Source organism: Calonectris borealis, chromosome 4, assembly GCF_964195595.1.
Source record: "Calonectris borealis chromosome 4, bCalBor7.hap1.2, whole genome shotgun sequence".
Lineage (NCBI taxonomy): Eukaryota > Metazoa > Chordata > Aves > Procellariiformes > Procellariidae > Calonectris > Calonectris borealis.
In genome coordinates this window covers 4,857,303-4,884,577 of record NC_134315.1, presented here as the reverse complement: position 1 = coordinate 4,884,577, position 27,275 = coordinate 4,857,303, and the positions used below count along the sequence as shown (strand labels likewise).

At 35.3% G+C, this 27,275-nt stretch overlaps 1 protein-coding gene across 2 annotated transcripts in view; it reads right to left on the bottom strand.

The window, feature by feature from the left end:
- Window positions 1-848: 848 nt before the first annotated feature.
- Window positions 849-27,275, bottom strand: part of CTNNA2 (catenin alpha 2) — a 527,667-nt gene continuing 501,240 nt past the window's right edge. The window contains exons 18-19 of one of the 2 annotated variants that reach the window (XM_075148430.1): window positions 17,807-17,950; window positions 855-1,999 (exon numbers count right to left, since the gene is read on the bottom strand). In XM_075148430.1, coding sequence (XP_075004531.1) covers window positions 1,712-1,999; window positions 17,807-17,950 — 432 coding nt within the window. In that variant the 3' untranslated portion in view covers window positions 855-1,711. Of the gene's footprint in view, window positions 2,000-17,806; window positions 17,951-27,275 lie in introns of both variants that reach the window. The other variant, XM_075148429.1, reaches the window with a different exon arrangement.

Below are 27,275 nucleotides of genomic sequence, written 5' to 3'. Positions count from 1 at the left end.
AACTAAACTAAAGCAAAAATTGTCATTTCCTAAAAGGCCTCTGAGACTACATTTCTTTATAAAGATTGTGTAGGAGGGCAATAGAAAACAAATTGGTACGTTGCTATTCTGAGGAATAATCAGCGTATCTGAGACAAGAATCCAAACATCTCTCAAAAACACTGTAAGGGATATACATGTCACTTACGGTATACCTCACTGTTCATCACAGTGTTTCAAATCCCTTACGAGGTCATGAATGTTCTCTTAAGTTGTTAGCATTTAATTATATGAAAAATAAATACATGCTTATTGTTTTATTTTCATATATACCAAGACTTTTTCATAACATTAATACAATCTTTGTAGTTGAGCCAACAGTTGGGGCTAAAAGAGAGTAAAAGTAGATACTGTATTTCTTTGTGCAGTGGTCTTTGTACAGGTCTATGCAGTGTGGGACAAGAGATGATTTCCAAGGTTCTGAGATGTCAAACTTATAAGCTTAATAAATGGTTTATATTTTATATAAATATATATATTTAATATAAATAATATGTGCTTTATATTTTAATAACAGCTTTATGCTGTTTCTGAGGTGTTCTAGTTAAACAAGTAATTTCATCCCACACTTGACATATATGTCTTATGTGCTGAGGTTTAAATCTGTCTCAGATTTAAACTCTGTTTTTGACCCACTGACCATGTTTGGCTATCCTGGTTATAAAAAATGAGAAAACGAATGTAATGTTGTCTTTCCTTCACAAAAAAAAAAAAAAAAAAAAAAAAAGGATCATAAGGCAAAATTAATCACTGTCTACATCAACTATGATGCAGGAGATATCTGTGCATTAAAAGAGATGAGCCATATTGAGGATTCCAAGGTTAAATGAGTTTATTGAGTTAGTGGTTACAATGGTATGTCAGATACCTGTAATCCAAGCTACACCTACATATTTGCCTCTAAATTCTCACACTGTCAGTTTCTGTGTCTCTAAACATTCCACCACCAGGTCTTCTATTACTAATATTATAATAATAATCATAATAATAATCATAATATAAAAGGCAATGTCAATCACCATATTGTGCTTCATACTCCACCATAAGGAATTCAATTGGCAAAAGTAAACCTCTGGTCATAGTAATGGGAGTAATTGAAATGTGAGTAATCATAACACTACTAGAACATAAAGAACAAAACATGGTTTAAAAGAAGCATTTTTAAGATGAATTAGTTTGTATCTGTTTTAAAAATTCACATACTATAATGAAGATGACTTAAAAGTTATATCATTTAATTATTGGGCCACACATTTAAGCATATTGGCTAGTACATTTTTGCACTGGAACAGAAGCAATACAAGCTTTATGGTCTACCATTACAATTTCTTTTTTTTCACTTAATATACCTGCCAACCTAATGTTTCTTGCATGCATAAAAATTTCTGGGTTTAGACTTGAATTTATTATTTAACCCACACGTACCCCTGTAATGCAAATTCTTTGGCCAATTTAATGCTATAGTTTCGTTTAAAAAGTAAGCTTGGAATAAGTCCGTTTAACATCAGAAGAGAATGCCCTAAATTTTGGCATTGCAGAAAGTTAGTTACTTCAATAGAGTCTCGGTTGCATGCAAATTGCCACTGCTCCCCCCACCCCATGCCAGACGCATACAAGTCGGCAGGTATGCATACAAAAAGAATATAAAACCCTCCTGGTAAAGCTTAGTGTTTTAGAATGAATCCATAGCTTTAAATTCACTTAAGGCCTGTACAGGGGAAATATGTTTCTTCTGGGACCCTCTTCTCACTCTTGTCTGATATTCTTCTGGTTTTTCTCTCTTTACTAGGGGTTTCTTCTCAGGGGCCTTCATCTTCCAAGATACAACTGGTGAGTTCACTGCAGCAGTACCATAGACCTTCTGATATTTAGTAGAAGCCACATACGATGCTTTCACTGTAAGGACCACAGCATTCATCAGATTTTTAGCTGCCTGGATGAGAGAAGTGGCACTGTCCAGCTACAAATAGAAAAGAAAATGAAATACAGCAAGGTTAGTCCACCACTGGATCACTGGACCGTTTCTTGACTGAAGTCTGGATACTCTCAGGTCTCATTAAAGATGAAATGAAACCTCTCCCTCAGGATTAATCAAGTAGCTTGTAGTAACAAGCACCAGCAACAACATGCACTGAACTATAAAGGTAAGACTGTGGTACCTCACATTAAATCTTTTAATAATTCAAAAGAAAAGCTTGTGTTGGCTGTTTTTTTGTTGTTGATTCTTTTTCTATGGGTGAAGAAGTTGCCTCTTTTTTCACCAAAAAAACATGACTTCTCACTTAAACCTTCAAAAATTTACTTTTACATGTCAGAAACCGCAAAGCAGATCACAGGGATTTTTCCAAGTGTTCAGGTTTGTTCTAGTTATTCCTATTAAGCCCAGGATAACACCCCCAATGATGTCTACAGGAACAATGTGAGGCCAGGGCTGAGCTTGTTAGCGAATCCCATCTGAAAAGATGAAAGGAGATTTTGAAACCCCTAAAGAAATAAAAAATGAAACAGTTAACTGCAGGTTTTTGTAGCTACTGTAATATTTGAGATACTTATGTTCATAAGGAATCTTACTTTATGATTAGCAGGCTTTTCGTACGTATACCCTTGCGTTTCTCCCATGCATGAGTCTGCCTGAGGTTCCTGGGTCCTCTGGATGCAAGAGGCCTTAAGAACTTGTTGAACTTCAAACCATTGGGACTTCCAGTCAATAAGTTTCCATCATACACTGAAATCAAGTACATATTCCTGGCCAAATTCTTCAAAAGGATTTAAGCATATAATGGGACTTCCAAAGCAATGTCTCAATGTTCCAAAATGCAAATTAAGCACTTACCAAATCCAACTGGACATCCTCGAATTAGTAGGTGCTAAAAATACACTCTTAAGTGCTGTAGCAACCCAGGTTACTATTTAGGATGTTCAGTTATTCCTTTCCCAAAATACCGAGAAAGTGCGATATACTCTTTGTGATAAAGCTTTTCAGTTCTACCATGGAAGCTGCCTCAATTTTTTATAAATCTTTCCCAGTTTGTAGGAACAATTTTGGATGAAATATTATTTTAACTCTTTAATTCCACCTCACTTGCTCAGTAAGTTCTTAGCTATTTTTAGTTAGTATAAAAGGCCTGTCTCCCTCTAAACTTTTCCTGCTCCATATTTTGGGAGCATATGATTCCTTAACGTGAATTCTAAGCAATGTAACCAGGATAAATACTCATAAGGCAATAACAAAAAGCATACTATACTTCACCTCAAGTATTTTGAATCATTAACAGAAGAAGAGTTCAGGAGAAACCTCTTTCTGAAGTGTCAGTGACTGATGTGAACAAGAACAGACATTACAGAAAGCCTGTGTCTGGAACCATGTTAATCTATAGACTTACCTATTATTTTTTATTTCCTTAGCTGTGGCCATACTCATTATGATTCATTAAATACATAAACAGCTACATACAGTGAGGTGAAAAACAAAAAAGCATTTAAATGATTTTCACGTACTTGGTGCCATTCCCTGAAATGCATAGTTAATTGCCTGCTCCCAGTAAATATTTTTCCTCAGGACTAATTTGTATTTTCTGTTAGTAAAAGAAACTAAGTTAAAAGATGGAAAATTACATTATATGGCAGAAACATGACTGTTCAATAGGGAGTAATGAAATATAATTCAGTATAGTGTTATTCTATAACCACACTACTGCATGATTTATAAGGCAATCTGTATGTTTGTTGGCAAATAACAGATCATACTCTATTAAATTAGGATGTTCTAATTTACTGCAGAGATCTACGATCAAGCATTATTCATTGTTAAATGATTCTTTTTGAAATACTGGTGAATTGATATTAAATATAAAGTGATACCGTCAAATAGTATTTACTTCATAATCAACTGACTGGATCAAGCCTGTATTGCACATTCCTGAATGAATTCTATTTGTTGAAGGTTTCTAATAGCCTCAATTTGCCAGCGTTTCTTTATGAACAGAGTTCTGGTAGCTATTTTACATGGGGCATATATTAAGGAACAGAGTGATTAAAGAAAGCCTTTTGAAATGAGGAGGCACCAAATTAGATACTTAAAACTATACAAAGGATGCAATCTACATCTTTAAACACATTAGTAATTTTATGGAGTATATCGATAAAGGTGTGCAGAAGCATGTACTTCTGCAAGATTGGATGCGGATTACAACAATGTCTTTTAGAAAACCACGTTACATCTTTTGATGCCATTTTAATTACCTCTAGTTTCAATCTGCTGTTATAGTAGGTAAGAGCTCCCTATTTTCACCATTATTAATCACATTTTAACATGCAGATACTTAGTCCCTGCCCTTAATATCCATTCATATTGTAAAATGCTTTCAAGTCTTGGAATCAGAAAAGAGACATAAAAACCCCGTAATAGTATTAGGCTATGAGTGTTCTCCAAAATCTGCTGGTAGCCATCCCATGTACCCAATTTGGCTACCTAAGCACTTCCAGTGATTTTTCATATTGCCTCCAGCTCCTTGCTTGTCTTATGGCTCAGTAAAGAAGAATTAAACCAAATGAACACCATTTCAATTAACATTTAGATCTTACTACACACCACTGTGTTACTTCAGTTTTAAGCTGTGCTTTGTAATCAGCAGAGCTACAGTGGCATAAAGCTGGAACGAGGCAGCAGTGAATCAAGCCCTTAGTGCGTTAATTCCTTACAAAATCTGGCCACAGAAACTTATGCACTTTTCCAAACAGATAATGTTAATAATAAAAATAAAAAAATAAGAAGGGAAATTAACATTTCTAACCACTAGGAAATTATTGCACAGTACAGAAGGCAAACTTCACTCCCTAAAAATGGTCAGGGAATTATGAATATAACGATAGCTTTTCATGCTAACAGCTAACAGAGTCTTTGACTTGCTACACAAAGTAATAGTGTTCTGCTACTTAGATCTTTTTACAAATACATTTGCCTCCATTTAGGAAAAAAAGCTCTCTTAAACATAAGAGATATATTTAGGTTATTGGCCCATAAAACTCCAAGAACAGAGAATGCTAGGCAAAATTCAAAATCCATAAAGAACCTAAGAATCACTGAACTGGAGCTGCTCGCTTATACAGGTTAAAACTACCATCTACCCAGGGAAGGCATAAATCACTCAGAAAAAAATAAAAAAAGATTTTGCTACAAGGTAACTTTGTAATTAGTGAATCCAAGGGTAGAACACTGGAGCAGCAGGGCCTATTACCTGCCAAGAAAATAATTTCAGGGTTTTTTTCCCCCCAAAATCCACGAGGCTTTGAAGAGTTTTTGATCTGCTTATAAGTTATGCTGCATTTTTCCTGCACTATATGCAGAATTTTCCAGAATCTTGTGACAATCAAGATTTCTTGCTTCTTTTACATATAAACTTAATCTAAGTAAAATAACCAGCAATTACAATACCAAAATAGCTGAGGAAGAGGGAGGCAATAAAGCTGGAAAATTTTCTCCTTAACAGTAAAGCAAATGAAAAGAGATGTTCTCCCTGCATTATCACACCACTGTAATGGGAAAGAATTATACCACAGATTTTAGAAAGGAGAAAAATTAATTTCCAGAGATTTCTTCATATTTATAATCGGAAATATACTACAAAAAGTAAGGGAAATAGAGAAAAAAAAAAAATCTGTATTTCCAGTAAGCAAGGATATAGAATAGGTAGTTTTAAAAGAGTTGGTTGTTTAAGAATGTTCTATATCATTATTGTTGATTTTAATAAACCTTGAAAAGTGGGGAAAGACATCAAAAGAATTGTAGATAGTTCCTAGTCTGGAAATATTTGAGCAGCGCAAATAGAATGACCTGTGAAATTATAGGCCAGTTCAGCTGACAGCATTCCCAAATAAAATAATGCAATGTCCATGACAGACTCCATAAATAAAGGGAGGAAAGAAATACAGTTAACGGTAACCAAATGGTTTTGTGGGTAAAAATATTTTCAAAGTAACCTATATCATATTTTGATGTGATTAAACTTTGGATTGCTTAAAATAATGCTGTGGATATAATTGGACATTTGAAATGTGTTTTGCTTTGTACTACGTTACAGTTTGATTAAAAACGCAGCTGATACAAAATTAACAAGGCACATACAGAATGATTCCAAATTCTCTAACAGGTAAGTTTCCAAAAATATGCATACACAAAAAAATTAGTGCTAAACAGTGACTTTTTCAGTGTGCTCTTGGAGAAACCATTTGTCAGCTTTACAATATTCATATTTTTGTTAAAAACTTGGAAAAAAGTCACTTAACTGATGAAATTTGCAGATAATACAACAATTGGGAAAGTGGTAAGTCATACAGAAGGCAAGTGATTGATATCTAATAAGCTAGTAAAAGTCAGAAACGTAGATTTCAGTTTGGCCAACTTTATAGCAGATGATACCTACTTACAGAATAAGGAACTTTATTCTATGCAGGATCCTAGGCAATCACTCCTTGAGTATACAAAGAGGAGGACACTGACAAATAGATTAAATTATCATATTCAGTTTATCGTGTGTCCACAGTTATAGAATGCTGAGTCCTCTTCTCAATGCTGAGGAAGTGGAAAGAATTTAAAGAACCTCAAGAACAAAAACCATCTTTTATGGGAAAGATTCAGTCAGCTCTGTTTTTTCCATCAATAAAGCGAATGATTAAAAAATGAGTTGATCGAAATCAGCAAGTACATAGTAACAGAAAGCTGATAATATTTCAAGTTCAACAGATTAGACAAAAATATAACAGAACTTAATGGCTGAAAGGTGAACCAGGTAATTTTAGTTATTAGTTGGCTGAAAATTTTTAGCAGTGATATTAATTAATCACAAGAACTCATGAAAGGTAGTGATTTTATCTCTAGAAATTGTGAAATCAATATTGGATGTTTTTGCTTAATATGTACACTTTAGTTTAAGCATAACTATTGGACCTTTTTAATGCACATTAATTCAAGTAGCCTGTACATCAGTTATGCAGAAAGACAGCTTAGATGATAACAATGGCCCATATTGACCTTGAAATGTATGAATGCAAAAAATTAATATTAGTAATTATTGATAAATAGAATTTAGTCTTGTTTACTTTATACAGATCAGGAGAAACAATTGTCATTTATTTAACATGTTGAAAAAGAACCTGTAACCCTTCTAATACTCTTGGCTAAGGCTTGATTTGTATGCCTTTAGCAGGTAATTTATGCATTGCCAAGCCGCTAAGACTATCTGTGAATTCTGGGTGCATTCCCTGCTTCTCCTCCTTTTCAAAGCAAGTTCATACTTTTTGTGGACAGGTACAATCAAAAAAGTCAACTAACAGCCTCTAGAGCAACTAAAGTTACATGAAGTAATTATGAATCTGGAGGGTGAATCAGGAATACCATCTTCCCATATATTTGAAATTCTATAACAAACAGAATGTCATCATTTGGAATGTAATGTAATGTGGCTACGTAGAGAAAATAGTAGTAAACTCCTCTTTTCCTAGTTATTTATTTTCACATTTAATTGCAATTAACTTACTTCTTTATACATGTTGAATATTTATTAATTCATTCTGGGGGTAGTTGTGTTTTATACGTGGCCAATCCACTGAATAACTGTCCTCATCTGCCTTTTTTCAGTTACAGGTAAGAAACCTATAGGAATTCCCAAACCCATTTGGTTGTATTTAACAAAGGCTACCACCTCTTAGGACAACAGAAAGCACACAAGTATACCAAGAACTATGGGTATATTCTGTCTTCTACAGACCATTGCCATTTTAAAACACACATTTAATTTACAAGGTCAACAGGTTACCAACTGCTTTATGCCAGTGAAAAAGTATAAGCGTATAAAAATACTCCCAATACTGGCATTCCCAATAGAAGATGACAGACATAGTACAGAAAATTTGTAGAGATGCATTTATACAGTTGATTTACTTATCCCAGGCTATTTTAAAAGAAGAAGGATAAAAGACAAAATGATACCCCAATTCATTTGCTTTGAGGAGAATACTTAATACAAAACTAAAAAAAAAAATGTAGATATAAATATAATAATAAAATACAATTCAGCACTGGATATCACTAAAATTGGAGGGGTTATACTTCATTCACTAAATGAAGAGTTTGAAGAAGTAATCTGTTTATGATAAAATAAGAATACTAACACTGTAAAGTTAAGGAATACCACCTAAAATACCTCATATGTATCTAGCAGTCCTACAAAAAAAAATTAATTTTTTTTGTAGCAAGACATAAAGGCTATTTCACTGAAACTCCAGGTGCTCTCCATATCTTTTGTTTCTCAATCAGCATCTGAAATAGTAAGCCATGCACCAACTCAGAAATGTTCAGCTAGCAGAGACTGTACTTAAATTTCATAGTGAGTGCCAGAAAGCTTACAAATATTTCTTTTTTTGAGGAAAAAAAAAATCTTTTTGCCTTCTCAGTTGAGGGACTGAAACATGGGCTTCCATGTCATGATCAGTTGCCTATTTACTCATCTTATCTTTGCTTTGTCCTCTTTTCTGCCCTCATCAATAGCTACAAGCAGATGGATCTTTAAGAAGCCGCCTTGCAAAAAGCCTCACTCACAGGTTATAGTCTGAAGGACACTGAATCCAGTTTTCTTTGGCCCAAGAGCACAGTACACCACTAGAGGTATTAGGCATCTCCAGCTCCCCTGACCAGCCAGCCCTAATAAGTTCTATATGCACAGAAATTGCTTAATGGGTCATCTAGTAACATAGCAAAGCACCCAGTTGTAAATCCTGCCAAAGTTTAGGTTTTTGTTAAGTGTCGTAGGCTTCTAAGAACGGTTCTAACTAACATACTAGTGTGCGTGTTCTGAAGCAAAACACACACATGGCGAATATTCATGTTAGAAATGCAGATGCTTTATGAGGCTGGAGTTTGAGGATCACAGCTCAGGGATGAGATAGTAGTATGAGTTTAAGGCAGGACTCAGACACTTATTTTCTTTTACTTTGGTCCATCTAGTTTTACATACAATTTCTTGTACTTGCCCTTCTGATTTAGACGTTATCAAAATGTTATTTTTGTATCAATGGCTGATCTTCCATATTGTCAGTGTTTGTCCTTCTAATGAGCTAGCATGAAAGCTCATATTTTAACAATTGAAATGGTGAAATGAAAAATAAGACAATTGAAAACAACTAAAAGTTAATGTTATCCAATTCTTTTTGTGAAATATAATTACTACTGACTTCTCTCCAGCCTGACAGGTCCCAAAGGTGAAAAATATATTTTTGAATTTTTGATAGATATTAAAGTTTCTCTATTCATCAACTGTATTTACAGTCATTAAATTATTTATCCAATATGACATTACTGCTATAACACAAAATTTACAATTTTTCTTGTAGATACCAAACATAATGTAGGTTATTTCCTTAATATTTAATATTTAATTAATATATTGTTGCATTCTTTTCAGAATTTAATCGGGGAAAATATTTTGACCGCTAATGAAAAATTGCTCAGAATCAGTTCTTTTTCTTCTGCTCATTATCTGCCACTGCACAGCAGGAAAAAGATGCCAAAACAGTACAATTCATATCATATACCAGAAACACTGTAAGGAAAGCAATTCTATGTAGCATTGAATTTGTTAAATAAGCTTGCTTTATCAGTCATTTTCATGCTACAACACTGCCTCAAAACTTTCAGAGTCTGCTACTGAATTAGGATATTTGACATCAGTTGGAATGCCCAAACATCTGGAACAATTCCACAGACCAGGGAAGAAATCCTCAGTCAATGAAGTCAAAGGAGTTTTGTAGATGGGAAGAGGATTTCAGCCCACTAGTTTGCCAGCACTATGGTTGCGTATACTACATGTTTTCTTTGCTAAGGTTGAATGTAGAGGAAGAAACACTTTCTACATCAACGTACAATTGACAAACATGGGAATGAGTCTTCTGCCATGATGGCTCAAAGTTTTCTTCTAAATCTGCCTCATTCTGCATAGAACTAGTGCCTGGAGGATGATGACTACGATGGAACATCATGGACAAAATATATGATTCTCTAATCATAGTTACCACTAGGCAATCACAGTTGCATTACTAATTGTAGCAAAATTAGTACAATCATGTTTACCACTTTAAAATCATTCTGTCCCATGAAATGGTTTGATCTGAATTCTTGGAGGATTAACAGGAAACAGACTTTCGTATGACTGATTTGAACACAGGCTCCTACCTAATCTTCAAGGAGAAGATAAAATGTCTGCAACAAAGATGAAGTCTGAACTATATTTGACAGGATAGGCTAACTCAAACTATAACTAAGATTTTGCGATATTGCCAGGAGGCTTACTGAAGAAAATTAGAATAAGAAGTCTGTGGAAGCTCAGTATCAGTCTCAATAAAAAAGTCATTAATACAAAGCTTTACGTAAGTGGTCTGTGTATTGCCAGGATCGTATACACCATTTTACACAGGGATTCATATGCCAGAAGTCTACACAAGATACGACATTGTCTGAACCTGATGTTCAGAAGCATAGAAAAGCACAGAGAGGACTCTGTCAAAAGCACCTGAGTACGAATTTCCACTTTCGTATCCAATTGCAGTTAAATCTGAAAGAGGAAATACAGGATATCTAACTAGTCTGTGCTACTGATCTCCCCCCTCCTGACTTGAGTTCTGACTTCTGTGCAATCTGAAGAGAGATATCATTTTTAAAAGCACAAAATAATTTAGTGCTCTTTCAAATTGAATTTTGGAAGCAAACCTTTTGTTCTTTATCTAGAGAACAGGTATAATAATAAGGAAAGCATGTCTGTCTTACAGTCTTACCTGAAGGGAGTCCAAATCATGTCTGGTTGGCTGGAAATTGTACTCTCAGTGATAAAATGCAGGAGACTTTGGATAAAAAAAATCAATAAAACATAGAAACACTATATTCTTTACATAAGAATGTGTTATCTCCTGCTATTCCTCCTGATTTTGTCACAATGAAAACAAAAAGAAAAACAGCATGATGCAGGATTTCAGACTGCAATGCTGAGAAATGTGATATTTTCCCAACTTCCTTTTTAATTTGTAAAAGTGTCAGAATGGTATCTGTATGTGAGTTATCTCCATGTCTTCAATTGTGAGGATCTGTCACATTGTGAGACAAATTTGCTCCTTCAGCTAGCTTCGTATCTCTAAAGTTACGCTTGCCCAGGGCAGCACAGAGACACTTTGAAGATAGCTGCTCTACAGACATAGCTGGCTTTTCTCAGGAAAGGGCTTGGAAACAATGCATCAAACAGAATCAAAATTAATAAAACAAAATCCTCTTGTAGAATGGAAGATAGTACCAGGACAATTGTTCCTTGCTTCCTAATGTTTGCCTGCTGTTGTTCATGTACATTTTATGTCTCATAGAAGCAGATAAAGGGCTTGATCATTCAAGATATTGATCACTTCTGAGGTGCTAAAAGGCTTTTACTTCTTTGGAGTTGAGGGTCCTTGCAGTATAGCTCAACTCTATCAGTGGAAACATTCCTTTCTCTGATTCCCTGAGCACTTTTCAGGACTTTACAACAGTATGCAATGAAAAAAGAAAAAAATTGAATCTCCACAGTAGTCTTCAAGGGAGAGCTCCATTTCAGCTTTTCAGAAAAGTCCCAGCACTGACAGAGCTAGCTTAATAATATATGACAAATAATTTCTAAAGGAAATTCTAACATTTTATTCCAAATACAATATTCACAATTAACTGTTCTATTTGTTTGACTAACTCAATCAATAGTTAAATAACATTCAGTAAGTGTTCCTTACTAGAAGGTTTTTTCCCTGGTCAATTACTGAATATATAATTTGTGAATGCATTTGTTCATTACAGTTTTAACTTTAGCTAACATTAATGTTATTAAAAAACAGCAAAACAGGTAAGAATTACTGGAGACTGCAAACAAATGAAACCAGAACAAAACAGAAACAATTGTAAAGGCTGTTGCAGTTCACAAGGAAAGAACAAGCAAAGATGACAGCAAATTAAGAATAAATTGGAATGAGTAAAATCTTGCTCTGAAATGTAAAGGTTTGTTTTTATTACTCACATTTTATTATGCAAATATTCGTATAATCATAGAATATTTTAGGATGAAAAGAACCTTTTCAGGCCATCTAGACCAATGCCCTGTTCAAAACAAATTGAATTAGATGAGGTTGTTCAGGATTTTGCTCAAATTCGGAGTATCTCCAAGGATGGATAGTCTCCCACATCTCTGAACTAGAGACCTCCACCCTGCACTTGAATTTGACTACCCTCGAGGTAAAACTTTTTTTCTTTATATCCAATTGGAATTTCCCATGTTTAAATTTGTGTTTGTTGCCCTTTTTCCTGTCACTATGCACTTTTGACAAGTCTGGATCTGGCTCTTCTAGATCCTCCTGTTAGGTAGCTTAGACAACAATATCTCCCATTAGCCTTCTTTTCTATATACATGCAAATGTATCTAAAGGAGCAGCATAGGAGATGTTGGTGATCTCATTTTCACTGTTACAAGAGCAAGTGTTTTATCCAAAGGGAAAAAGTGAGTAACTGTAGAAGGGAGGAAAAAATATCACCAATTATTGACAAATATTTAATGGCTCACTCAAGTTGGTTAAGTCCTATACTACTCTCTTCAGAAAATATTCGTGTTAGGAAATCCTGATTTACTTGGTCTCTGTTTTCTTTTGAGATTCAGCACTTTAGACAGCATTTTCCCTGAACAACAAAAGCAGAAGTACTTATAGCCTCAATGATTCACATAACCCAAATGGTTTCTGTGCTTTTGACCTTAGGACAATCTTCCCTAACACAAAACCAAATTAATTCAACTACATCTCCAAATCTTCCCTCTAATCCAGAATTTATGTAAAGGAGATGCAGGTATAAATTCAGCTGTTATATAGAAGAATGGTGAAATGAAAAAGCATTTGCACTGGTTCTTTTCTTAGAAAGCTCTTACCTAACTTAAATATTGTACATTAGTCATGATTATCTATGGACTTGTCTGCACTTACTTGGCACTAGAAAAATTGTGACTGAATGTCTTTTAATATTAGTCAGGATCCAAGAGCTGTTCATAGCTGGTGGCACTAGAACCCCCAGAAGCATTTTTTTCAGATGTCTGTAACTGAACAATTTCACTAGGAATGAAGGCAAGAAAAATAGGGCTGCTCATAAAAATCGTTGAGATGATGTGTTTGCGACCTAGGCAAGGTTTTCAAAGTTTCCATTTCTATAAATGAAGTCTTATCTTGCACTCATCCTACCTAACTCCAGGTGCTGGATCAAGGCATTCCAGACTCCTTCCGTGCTTTGGTGAAGACCAGGAACCATGGAGCACTTGAGATCTTTCACGGGTTCATTTTCTATGGAGATGGGCCAGAGATCCTAAATTGCATTAGAATCCTAAAGACAGTACAGTGAATCTGGGCATAGATGCTCAACATCTGCAAAAAATTGCCCTTGGATTTGACCCAGTAGTCCAAGAATTCAGTCAAACTTAATGAATATTTTTGAGATTGTTTTCCAAAAGTGTCAAGTGGGGGAAAACCACATACTACAAAACATATCAATCCCTCCAGCCTACAGAAATTAATGAGATTGGGACTCCGAGAGCTCTACTTTATATAGATAAATGCTCCTTACAAAACAATTTAAATATTCCTGTTCAGAAATAATTGGGCAATTTCCTTTCTCCAGCAGCTAAGTTCACAGAAAGTTTACATCACTTACATATGAATATATACCCTCAAAAGACCCCCAAGGCTAAACCCCCTGACGCTATGTTTGTCTGAATACATGGTTCAATTCACCTGCCCATGCCTCTGACATTTTTTTAAGATGTTACTAATCTAACCAGTTGTCAGCATCTACCTGAAACAACAATATCTGCTCTCTAGAAATGGTTATTGATCTCCACTAATTATAAAGGAAGCCTGGAGTGAGCATCGCAGATGCAGATGTTTACCCTTGGCTAGATGAATCACTCTCCACATAGCAAGGTAATAGTAAAAAACTCTTCATAATTCAAACAAAATCTTTCTGAATAATAAACCACTCAGTTTTTGTTATACCATAGACCTACTCCCATCTTTTGCACAACTTGAGTTGGGTAGCCTCCCCTCTGTTACTGCAAGATTTCTTTCCAACTCTATAATTTTCAAACTGTACTGCTTAACTACAGTGAACTCTTTCTCCTGTTTTTACAACACTGGTCTTGAAAATTATCTGAGTCTTGGAGAAGGACGCAGTGTTTGAAACTCATCATGATTTTATAGATCTTTTCTGCCTTGAGTGTGGCTCAGTATTCTCATTCGCAGAAGGGAAATAATGACAATATTTGCTTCTGTTTTTAGTTTTACAAGGGTACACCATTGTGTTTGATTTGAGGCACTCAGATGGGATTGATAAAAATCCAAAGGATTATGATTGATCAGAATCATGTTTAATGTCTTTGAGATGCAACTGTCCCAGAAACAGAAGTGTCCGGGGTGTTAAGGCAGTCCTAGTTTCCTCCAACCACTATATTCGGTCCAAGTGCTATTGAGCATTTTTGTTGACAACTGAAATGAGCTGAGGTTGAAGTTTAAAAGGATTGCAATTTAAATCAACACGAAGAGTCCTCTAGAATGCTGTGCACTATCATTGTAACTTCTTTTGCTTAAACAAGATTAAATCAAAAGTAATTCATTTTGAGTCAATGGTGTTATACCAGCCTAAAACCGCAGTAAGAGAGGGCAGGGTGATGAGCATCTATCTGCCAGCTGACACAGTTTGCGAACAGATGGTGCATTTCACAGCTCTCCCTCACTTCTCATAGAAAAAGAAGAAGGTAAGAACCAACCCACAAAGTTTTAATTCAACTTGTAAGAGAAATCAGCCTGGCAAATACAGAAAATGTGGGAATTTTACATAGCTGTCTTAATCATACTGAAAAAATGTTTGATCCCTATATATGATCTTACATCATTAAAGTATTGCTCACACCTTGCCAGCATGACTGAGGAACAAATCTGTAATTTAAATGCTGACCTGCTTAAATATATATATATAAATATACTAGTTACTGGTTTTGCTTTGAGTCAGTAATACACAATGTGCTTGCAAATGTAAAACAACACAATTTTTAAGAATGCCTTATCGTAAAGTAAATTTCAGTCTGCAAAACACAAAGATTTAACTCATTTAAATTAGCATATATTGGAGCAAGTTGCTCAGATATTTGCTTTCAAAAGTTTTCATATTACATGCTAAACAAAATCAGCTGAAATCTAGGCCTTATTATATTTTACTTTAATTTATGTACATGTAAATAATATACAGTTAAAACAAACATCGCAATTGACTGAATACACATTCAGCCAAAGCTGTAAAATACAGGAATCTGTGCACTTTAGATGTTTTAATTCTTTTTTTTAATCATAGCTGCCAGTAAAATAATTTAACAGGGGAATTAGCTCAGTAAATGTAAAATTAGGCGATTTATTCTCCCAGTGTTAGGTTACTCGGGCAAACCCACATCCTGGGGTTGCATGGACAAAAATTTATTAGATTTGGCACAGGCAGATTCCAGGTTAATTATCACAACAGTTTATGTAATTTTGAACATCATTCCCTCTACAAACTCCCCCCTATACATAAGCCAGTCAACTGCTGCTTTGCTCGTCTTACAAGATAAATTTAGAGAGCAAATTTCTCTGGATTTAAAGTAATCCACTGACATCTTTGTTCCATAATATCCCCTCAGTACTGATCAGTATCTGTAATTCACCTTAATTACTGAATGATACCAATTCTGATTTCCTGTTCCTGATCCTTGCATCACTTTTAACAAAAATTTCCCTCTCTATGCCACCAAAATGCTTTCGTATCATTGAAGTGAGATTAGGAGCACTGTACAGTTGGTCCTTATGTTTTACCTTTTCTGTGCAAATATTAGTCTCCTGCATTATGCAAGAATAATTATGTGCAAAAACAATTTTGTAAACTCATCAGCAAAGGATGTGCTTAGGATCTAAATTAAATTTTACCTTAAAGCATTTGCCTCTGAAAAGCACAAACCTCAAACCATCTTTAACAACAGCAATTCCTATAAAGTTTTCCCAATAAGACATTAGAGATTGACTAACCTGCTTTTCCTTTCCTACTTAAAAGATTAGTTTGCTAGGGAAGCTAAATTTGCTAGACAAGTTCTTGGCTTTGCAAAGGAAAATTTGGACACTTCAATGTTTGGTTCACTAAAGGAATAAGCAGTAGTAATAAAACTCCTTGCACACATTATTCAAAGCTAGAAAAGCTACCACCCGTCAGGGAGCCAATTTTTACGTTCTTTGTCCTTACTTTTCTCTCTGACAGGAAGGGAAAGAGTCATTAGTGAAAGTTTTGGTAGCTTTGAAAACAAGACTTTCATCCTCCCAGAATTTCATTCAGATCTCCTACACATTGATACAAAGAGCATCACTGAGTCATCAGGGAGGAATATCTATCCATCACTACTGACGAATCCCCAATACATGCCAGTGACCAGAAGATGGAAGGCTCTGCATCCTATACCCAATTCCTCAAAGCCACCCAGTCACCTGAAAATAGAAGTACTTCATCAATCACACTATGGACCACCTCTGCTGAAAAGGCTGTGATTGCACTCTCTTTGCTTTTGATTTCTAGAGTATGCATTGCTGCCTTTTAGTGCTTTTCACTGAGATATGACAAGATCCCACACGGAGCTGGTAAAGAGCTTTAAATGAACAACAGCGGCAAGATTTGCAGTATCCGTAGGGGTCAAAATCTTCATATGATCCTTCTTCTGCCCTTTAGTATGAGAGCTCTGACATCTCGACTGCTTTAATAGATACCCAACAGGCAGAACAAGAAAGGAAAATCTTCGTAGTCCATCTTGTCTTTTTTAAAATGCTGAGGGATATTAAAACAGTGAAGCAGTAATACCTGGGGCCGAGGGAAATAGGTAACAAGAAAGTGCTTTAAAGTAAAATAGTAATGTATAGGTAGTGACACAAGAAAAACACCAACACCAGTTAGCAATATCCCTGCCCATCTCAAGTTCTTATCACAGAAAAAATCAAAGGCTTTGATTTATAATTTCAAAGGTTAAATCTCAGTTACATCTCCTGGGATTTGATTTCCTGCTTAATTTCACAACTTCCACAATTTACTTTTTAATTTTATTTCACCTATAAAATAGGTCTTATAATTGTCCTATTGTCAATACATAGCTTCATAAACATTCTGGATAAAGCAAATAAAAACAGTAACAAAGAATATAGAAAATAAAACCCCCGTCCTGGATAAACAAGCATTATCCACAGTTAACAATGATAAATATATAAATAACACCATCTATCTTCAATCACAAAGTACTTTAGAAAAATGATGGCCCAGCACTACTGTAATTAAATTAATGGAAGTTTAGCAATTGAGTTCAAGGAGACCAGAGTCTGCCCTTTCACAATGCAAGATAAACATTGAAAGATCAGTTTAACCACCAGTAAACGGACCACCTCTGCAAAGAAACGTGATCATTGCTTTACAGATGACATTAACTCTAGGACTTCAGAACAGGAAGGAAATGATTTTTCGCAGGTGATCAAGACAACACATGCAATTCATTCTGTGAGCCCTATGGTTAATTAAAGAAAAAGCTAACAAAAAAATCCCCCATTCTCATGTCTTTTCCCTCCACCCCCAGATCTATAGAGAGAGTTAAAGATATAGATGAGACAGGAGGTTACTCACCGTCGAGGAGTCACTGCTTCCGGTCTCAAGCGTAGCTCCCTCAGCACAGGTGGGTGGGTGGGTAGAAAGTTGACTAGCCCTGCCCCCATCTATGACATCACACTCTACCTCATAAAAGGTAGTGAAAGTGCTCTGAACTCCAGTCTGATTTCCGAGAGATACAGAAAAGAGATAGTGAGAGAGAGAGCAAGAGAAATATTGTGCCGTAGTGTAGAGGTGAGGAGAGAGGAAAACGTGTGCTGAAGGAGCTATGCTTGGTCAAGGAAACAGGGACTCTTCCACGATGAGTAACCCCGCTGTCTGGTGGTTCCTCTCACTTGCTCCCATAGCACAGGTTAAGCATGCAAGCCCTAAAGGGTTTGCTGATTGGGAAAGGGGATAAATTTTGGCACCTTTTGATGAAAACCAGAAAGGATAGAAAGCTCTATCCCCATTAAAAGCTGATTGACATCAGGTAGGGCATAAATTTGGTTGACAGACTTCTGAGTAGCATTATTTTATGTATGATTTTGAACAGTCGAACTGCATAAAAACATAAACACTGATGCAAGCAGCTGAAATTCCAGCGACTGCAACCGGAATTAAACTTGTGTCCACCAGTGCTGAATAAACATTACACAATCCAGCCCTCTGGGCTGACCCTTGAATAGAGTAAGCCAGAGGGTAGGCCACCTACACCACTATATGAAGAAGGTCAGGAAAGAATTGTTTTTCTCGCATTGAAAATGAGAACTGACAAACTGTGCTGAAAGAACAAGTGAGGGAAGTATAAAAATTCTGGGCATACATTTATTTACAGAGCACACTTTAAAGTTCCAGAAAAATATCAACAAAATTGGAAAGAGGTGATGTTTTTAAAGACCGTACATTTTTAGACAATGACAACCTTACAGGCTGAAGCACATTTTTTCAAAAAACTTCCCAAGAACTGAAACTTGGAGGGCTTAAAATGGGATATTCATTCTAATTTATTGTAAATGGAATTTTTATCATCCAAATACTGAAAAAGCAGGTTCGAGAGTAAACATAATTGCTTATATTATCCATTGGGATTTTCTTAATAACCTAGCTGTATACTAAAATTGAAAAAAATAGTATATGCTTCTAAACCTGACTCCATTAAATAAAACTGCTCAGAGAATGGGGGACTATTCAGCACCAGTAAAGAGTGCCAGCATAAGATCCTGCCTTTTGGAAGATGAAAAATGAATGCTCCTTAAATCTCTTTTGAGAGTATGTATTATAAGCACACAGAGTTAATATTGACATTTTCCCTTAGGCTTTTTGTTGCTACAAGGATCATGTAAATTGTAATCTAATCATAATTATTTTTTCAGTCTTAGTAATAATTAATGCATATTCCCTGCTCTGTTTGTGTGCTCTTAGTTTTTCTCTCCTCTCCTTCTATTGAAAAAAGAAGGTGTGTGACTAATGCCTAGTACCAGTCACTTCACCTAACAACAGAAGTCAAGTATTTTTTTTTTAACCTTCAAAACTTTTATCATAATCTAATCCTGCAGTATCTGCAGATGCTACTTTAAACCAGTATATTTGTGGATTTAAAAACTCGACAAATGGGCTAGTCCAGTTGACTAAATGAAGAGCTATTGTGACTGTTAGAGATGATATATAACTTCAGGAACACAATGCAAAACTAGGCTGCATCTGAGTAATGGAGAGTGACGGTAGTGCTGTGAATTTCGGTTCATAATTGAATTAAACATATGTCTGTCTGATTTCTCATTACATCATCTTGATTTCAAGCTATTTGCATGTACAAAGACAGAGTGGAGGAAAAACACCTCTGGTAGTCTGTATTGCATCTACTCCTTATTAACATGTGTGTCTACTAATCTGCCAAAAAGAAAAGAAAAATTGAACTTTTAAAGGCTTTTATGGTAAAAAGTACCAAGTAGAATTCAGTTAATTCATAACTTAGGTAACCTCTGACTTGACTATTGCACCACAGTTGTTTTTGCCAAATAAAGTAGGAATATATTTCGAACTCCTGTGACCACCAGACCTTATGAAGCCTAAGCAAGCTTGTCCATTCTGATAAAGAGAAGGATATTCAGAGGATATACCCTTAAATATGAGAAATATCACACTTGTAGTAGCAGTTCTAAGATCTCCTAAAAAGAAATAAATAATCTTCTATTGGAATAGGAACATATGGAAGTAGCACAACTAAATCCCGGAAGGCTGAGTATGGCCAAGGACATTCTCCAGTAACAACACAAGATGAGAAATATGGTTGATTCCATCATGATAACGTGATATAAATAGTTCAATAGATTAGGTAGCAGATAATACTCCAGATGGTATTTTGGGGCTACCACTGCTCAAATCTGAAATCTTGTTTTGACCTGCTTAGTATGATATCTGTAGTTGATAAAGAGAAAATTAAGGGAAGAGCAAAAAAGTTAAGACTGATTTGTGAACATACACTAGAACACATTACTCGCCAAAAAGTGTGGATAAAAGCAGAGTAAGAATATGCCTAAGTGAAAACATTTTAAAAAGGTATATACATTCAAGAAAGGAGGGAAATCTTCCCGGTGTTCCAAGGAATATAACTAAGATTAATTAAATGAATGCATGGAAATGCAAAGAGACAGTAAATAAAGACTTTAATACTCTCAAATACTTTCTTAAGGGATATAAACTTAACAGCATAAGAAAACTATGTGAACGCAGATCAAATCATTGATTTAATCACTTGCACCCAGGCACTAGAAATCAAATTAAAAAAAGAGTCCATGTTCAGTTTGATATCAAAGATCTGTTGGTAAAAAACACCAAAGTGCTTTCTTTCTTGCTTAAAAAGATGGACAGATGATGGGGAAAGGGCAGGCACCACTAAGGTACCACTGAGTACAGCAAGACTGTGAAAAGCTGAGGAGTACCAACCATGCAGAAACATTATGTGTACTACTGGTATACCTACAGAAGGTAAAAATGGATATATTTTGAGAAATTGAAACAACAGCTTGAAAAGGCCATGTAAAAATGCCAAGCTGACACATATCATAAAAGTTTGAGACCTTAACACAGACATGCCTCTGACCCAAAGTTGTTCTATTGCTGTAGTGGATCAGCTTGATGAATGAATGGAAAAATCTTTTTTGTTCGTTATCTGTCATAGCTAAGGAATGATGAAACATGTAACATCCCATCTGAGACTGAGTAAAGCCGTAATTTCTCTAATTTTTTGATAATGGAAACGTCGAATCTAGTTGCAGGTATAAAAAAGTATGAAAATGTTCTGCAGTCTTTTGGATTGGATATTGATGCGCTAATCCAGTTTTATAGAGTTCTAATTTGGTCTTTGATGAGATTTAGGACAAATCACTTTTACATTTCATCTCATTTTCTAGTGATACTATTACCTACCTGGTAACCTAGTTCACAAGGTATTTTGATGATGTGTTAGCCAAAATTAGAAAGAATTGATGTTAAAAGAAAGCATTTGAGAATTTCTAATAGTAAGAGGTTAGGATTGATTTTTCTGATACTGGAAAGTTTTTCACTTTGACTCCATACCAATGTCTTAAATACGTTATACAAAACAAACCCTTTTTTGTTGATGCAGCTGCTTATCAGTTACATAAGATTAATGATGTGATGTAAGAACAGACATATTTTTCCTTTGCTCCTATAAGGTTCATAAATAATAATAGTAACAGTAATAATAATATGTTCCAACTGTGGAAGAAAATATTTCATAGGTTAAAGATATAAGGCAACTTTTAACCTTCCTCACTCAGTTTGATCTCTTCCTAAAGGCTATTATGACCTCCTACATTTAAGGGAAATACATTCCTATTGTGAGTTTTATTAAATACTTTGTTGTAAGCTGTTTTGTTTGGTATTTGCAATTGAACCTGCTAAAGCTGGGAAAACCTGTAATGTTTTCCCTTGAGGGTATGTCTTCTTGTCTGTGAGTGTTTCTGTGTGTGTGTTACTCATCTGCAACTCAGGTTTGTCAAGAACTATAATTAAAGTGAAAGAAATGGATGAGTCTGAACTGAAGTTGGTATTCTTTTGGTATCTGCAAAAGCAACATCTAATAGTACATTTAGAATTGAGAAGTCTCACCAGTATCCAAATCAGGAAGTTAAATAATTGCAAGAGCTAAAAGACGTACTTCTGTATAAGAAACACAGTCCAAAATCTCCTTTTGTGTGTTTAATCTGTCATTATGTAAATTCAGTTCTCCACAATTCCATGTGCAAGAAACAAACCTAATTTTTATTTAAAACCTCAGGATGTACCTGAGAATGCCCCAGGGGAAAAGAATTCTTATTTAATACAAAATGGTGAAGCTTGATCCCGAACCACCTCCTAAAAAGGCAGGAAAAGAAGTGAACATGAGACAGCACTGAAGTCCACTCTTTCTTTACAGTAATTTTGATAGGAATAGTCCTTTAGGACTATACCTTAGGGTACGTTAGAATGATCTCTAGGCCTTGCTAATTATTGCAGGGCTGGTGCAGTTTGTATATCAGAAAGCCATAATATTCCCATTTTCTTCCCATCTCATTCAGAATGGGCTGGAATAGGAAAACAAGCTGGACTGAAGCCATAACTGCTGTAGCAGGTGAGCTTAGGATTTTAGAGCGGTTACTATTTTTAAAACAAATGCAGTATGTAACGAAGCATATACATTAATATTTCCTTCAATTCTCTATTCTTTTTCTATGATCATATTTGTTTCAAGCCTCAATCTTGAATCCGTAACACTTTGCTTTGTTCTCATGGAATTAAATGGCTTACATTATTTGGTATCAGAAATGCTTTTCTTTGCAGAAAACTCTTCTAATGAGAAATTTCAATAAATGTAATCTTCAGAAATTCATAAATATTTGTTACCTGATAAAGCACAAAAGCATGTTCCCTGTAGCCAAAATGCTTCTTAATAAGGATAAAAGTCTGACCTGTCTAAATTTTAATCTACTAAATGTAGACATATAGATGGTGTGCGTGCTTCTTGTCTCTGTGAATATACTCTAATGAAGACAAGTGCAGTTTGATTTTGCTTTGCAAATGAAATTCTAGATAACATCTTTCCATTTATGCAGGATATATTGTTTAATATTTATGTGTATGTGTGTTCACATGTGCATTTATATACAATGAGATATTTTCTTAGTCCTGAAAATAGCCTTATATCAAAACACTGTAGCTTCAAAAGAACTGAGATTATTTCATAAAAAATAGTTTCTTGTTGAATTTTTCAGTTATGTCTTAAGCTTCATTCATCTACTTCTCCTTATGTAATGTAAACTCTGCCCACCACCAATCCACCTTCACTCAGCTGCTTTGAAGAAGTAACCATAACACTAATAAAAATAAATCAACCTTTCCAAAGTCTTCTGCGCTACTCTTTATGTGGCTCATACTTATGATCCCCCAGATGCCCAAAGCTCAGGGTATATACTATTGTCCAACCCAGCAACAGTCATAAAGGCAAAACCATGTGAACTCACAGACATAGAAATAAGATCCTATGCGTTCTTTCACTTAGCTGAATCAAAACACTGTACAAATGTCACTTGAAAGAGACCTCTGGACGTCTCTTGTACAACTTTTGACTTGAAATGAGTTGATTACCAATGTTAGATCTGCCCAGCTGCGGCATTGTCTACCTGGGGCTTGAACCCCTGCAAGGATGCTAATTGCTTAAACTCTCTGGGCTTCTGGTCTGCAGTACCTTTGCTGGGAAGCAATAGGTAAGCTTCACCTAATGAACTAAACCTTTATTATTGTAACATATTTGGAAGAGGTATTGTAAATGGCTTTAAAGCCACTATAGATACATCTATTTATGTCTTTTTTTTTCTATTCGTCTTTGAGCTGTTTCGTAAGATAATTTGGAATTCTTCACTGTTTTAACTTTCAGAAAGCCCTAAGACAGTGTTTCCATAAAATACATCACATATAATGAATATATGACCATGAGGGATTTTATCAGCACTCATTTTGATTAACCTGCGTTACTTGATGATGTCTTTATCCTTTAGGAGTAGTAAATTGACTCAATGTGAGGATGATAAATTTTTTGTTACCACATCACCAGGTAGTCCCTTTCTTGCACAGTGTATTGAGGGAGACAGCCTGTGCCAGCAGGAGTTGGAGACTCCTCTACTAGTCACGAAGAGAAAAACTCAAACAATTTGTTCCAGATAAAGTTTTATCAAAACCTGTATATTTATAAGTATCATATGCTTCATATAGCCATATATTTTGGAACAGAGTACACTTACTATGGCTTTATTTCACCTTCTCATATATCAATATCTCTGCATACATTCAAACACATACGCAGAGGTTACTTAAATATATCTCCATCCCAAAAGGCACAGCTGAAACATCTCCCTGTATTTTTCATTTCTTTCATTTCTTCCAAAGCAGATGACATGAGCTAGTTGAATATACAATGTAAATCAAGGTCTCTCACTTTCCCCACCTAGCCCCAGCCTTCCTGTACTGGAAGCTGTCTTTTTACAGGGGTAACTTCAGAGCCGAAATAAAGACCCTAAATTTTTATTTTCTCTCCTTGTTTGTTCTACTAGAAGAGTAGAGATTATTGTGGAGTCCAGCCAACTTTATGGTCCTAACTTTATCTCAGTCCTTTCCAACCATTGCAATCCTTTGATTTCATATTCCTATCTTGCTTTTGGGTTGGCTTTTTCTTCCCCTGACCCTTTCATATCTCATATTTCAAGTTCCTTGGCTTACTTCTTTATTATTTCCAAAGTCCTCTCCTTTACCCACTATTTTCATTCCAAGTCTCAAAACCAAACTCCTTTCCACCACCGTCCTAAACAAATATCTTTCCATGAGTCCCATCTCACATTATTTTCACAGCATTGGTGCATACGATACACTGTTCATATTTGCAAACTCCCTTTTTTGACAGCCTACATTCTTACTACAATCTTGTGGGTGAAACATGAAAAGCAACTTGCAAAAAAAAAAAAAAGCCTAACTTAAAAAAGAAAATCACGACAGTCAAATTATATTCTTAAGCAATTTAGTAATTATCTATAGGCTCCCTGGGTCCATCTTTCACTTCCCTTTACCAATTTGAGTATATTCACTTGTGTTACATCCACTTGTCATGAATTACCATAACCCAAACCCTAGTCTTGCAAGGATGTCAGCTTAGACATAGGACTATATCTCTTCTTTATGGTGTGTAACTCCTTGAGCACCCGCTGTCCAACAAACATGAACACAGCACTTATTTAGGAATAACTTCTCTTACCCTCAGCTCCAAGTAAATTGAATCACTAGCAGACAAAACACAAAATTTCTATTAGTGATACCTATTAATCACTAAGTTCAGCTAGGTCTTAGCTCAGGAGTTTTCTACTGAAAACACTGACAGCTTGCCAGTCCAAGCAGCCCAGCCCAGAAATATCTACCAACCCTGGTTTGTCAGACTGTTTCTGTAAGTATACTTCACGTAGCATTCTTCCATTTCTGTTACCAATTAATAGTAAAACTTATTTTGTTGCTAGCTAAATAACAGGAGTAACCTTTTTGCACTTCTGAGAATCTTGAAGAAAAGGAACCCGACAGTTTTGTCGATTTGCCAACTCTCCCTTCAGCAAACTTTCTTTTACATAATGCTAAATTCTTGCCTGATTCAGGAGGAATTAAATTACTTTATTTACCAAACTCCAAAACAACATTTTTTCCATACTCTTAAACATTTTAAATGCAAAGGTTCTCTCTGGTTGCCTACTTGAAAACAAACAAAAGAAAAACCCCAGAAAGGCTTTCTGATGCAGGGAAATGAAATACCTCATCAGTGGCTCTTAAGCAATTGCTTATGCACAGGCTCTTAATCCAAATTCAATGAAAGATGGCCTCACTTGCTTTTAATAGCTTCAAATTTAACTTCAAATTACCTGACTTTTCTTTGAGTCTATAGAATTCATAAGTAGAAATGTGATACTCCACTGCTCATATGCATACTAACTTGCTTTTACAGCACAAGGTAGTTTAGGGCGATTCAGCCTTAAATGAAAGAAAAGTATGACCTTTAAACCTTTCTGTTTTACTAGATGTAAGATCCATAGGCAGAAATGATAGGGAAACTGTTTGCCAGCTCACCTGAGGTACCTGTTGGATGCATACTGTTATTCTGTGATAAATAATGAGGCTCTTTTTTTTTTTTTGATGAGACTAGCTATTTCCATTTACCTTATTCTTATCACTGATCAAGAATAAACATACAGGTAGATATTTTGCAGTATATCCCACATCTGTTAATATTTTTATGTATCCAACCTCCCAGTCCAGGTATTACAGGAATCTTTATAATGTCCTACCCAAAGTTAATGGGGTGGCTCCAGCTCTTTTACCTTCCTTTTTCCCCCAAAGACCTCACTTAAATTCACCAAGCAAGAACTCCTAAATAAAATCACAGTCTTAGCTAAACTATCTTGTATCTTTAAAATGTTATAAGACTCCTGTTAGTATCGTAGCTGAGTCTATTATGCTAATATAAATGGGCCTTTGAAAATCATTGGAAATTGGACCCAGTTAAAGTATATGTTTGGAGTGTGCTTTGGCTATTGATTCAGTATTTTTGGACAACGTTCAAAGGTACATGGCTGTTACTCTTTATGACACTGCATATCTATCTGGCTCAGAAGTTTAAGACTCTTTGGGCAAATTTTCTGATAATACAGCTGATTAAATCTGTAGAGTTCTAAATCTAACCTGAAAACGATAGGGGGCTGCCTTGGATAAGGGATTTTCTTAGATTCTGTTCAATATAATCCTGCAGGAAAAACTGTAGCAAAGCTACTAACATAAACAAGAATTTTAAAAAATGCAATCTCATAGCCTAAATGGAGAGTAGGTAAATGAGCTGATCATCTTCAGAGCAGCAGTAAACAGAACAAGTGGATATTTATCCTAGGGTAAGAAATGAATATATAGATCTGTTTTATTGCAATGGTCTAGCTAACAAGAGTCAGACAGGAATACTAAAAAAATAAAGCAGCCCTAGAGTTAGAAGAAGTCTGAATTTTTATCCAAATAACAACATCATGGTTAAAGCCAACTATTCAACAAAGGTAGCTATCACAAAAAGGCTATCTATCAGCAGGAGCTAAATATATGTAAATGATATTTACTTCACTGAGAGTAGCATATGCTCAGCACCTCAGAGGATTCATTCCAATACAATGGTGCAACTGATTATGAAGCAAATTTCCATTACATTAAATAAACTAAGGCAAGAGACAAAGAAAATTATTTTGAAGTGCTTTTAGTCTGTGATTTTATTAAAGGAGGTTGTTTACTCTGAGAGGGGAATTAGAAATTGAATATTCAAATTTAAAATTACAGAAACATATATCTGTTTATGGACCAAGGTCAAAGAGACTTTTATTAGGAACAAGGATATCACCTACACAGATTAGAAATATTTTTTAAATCTTTTACATTT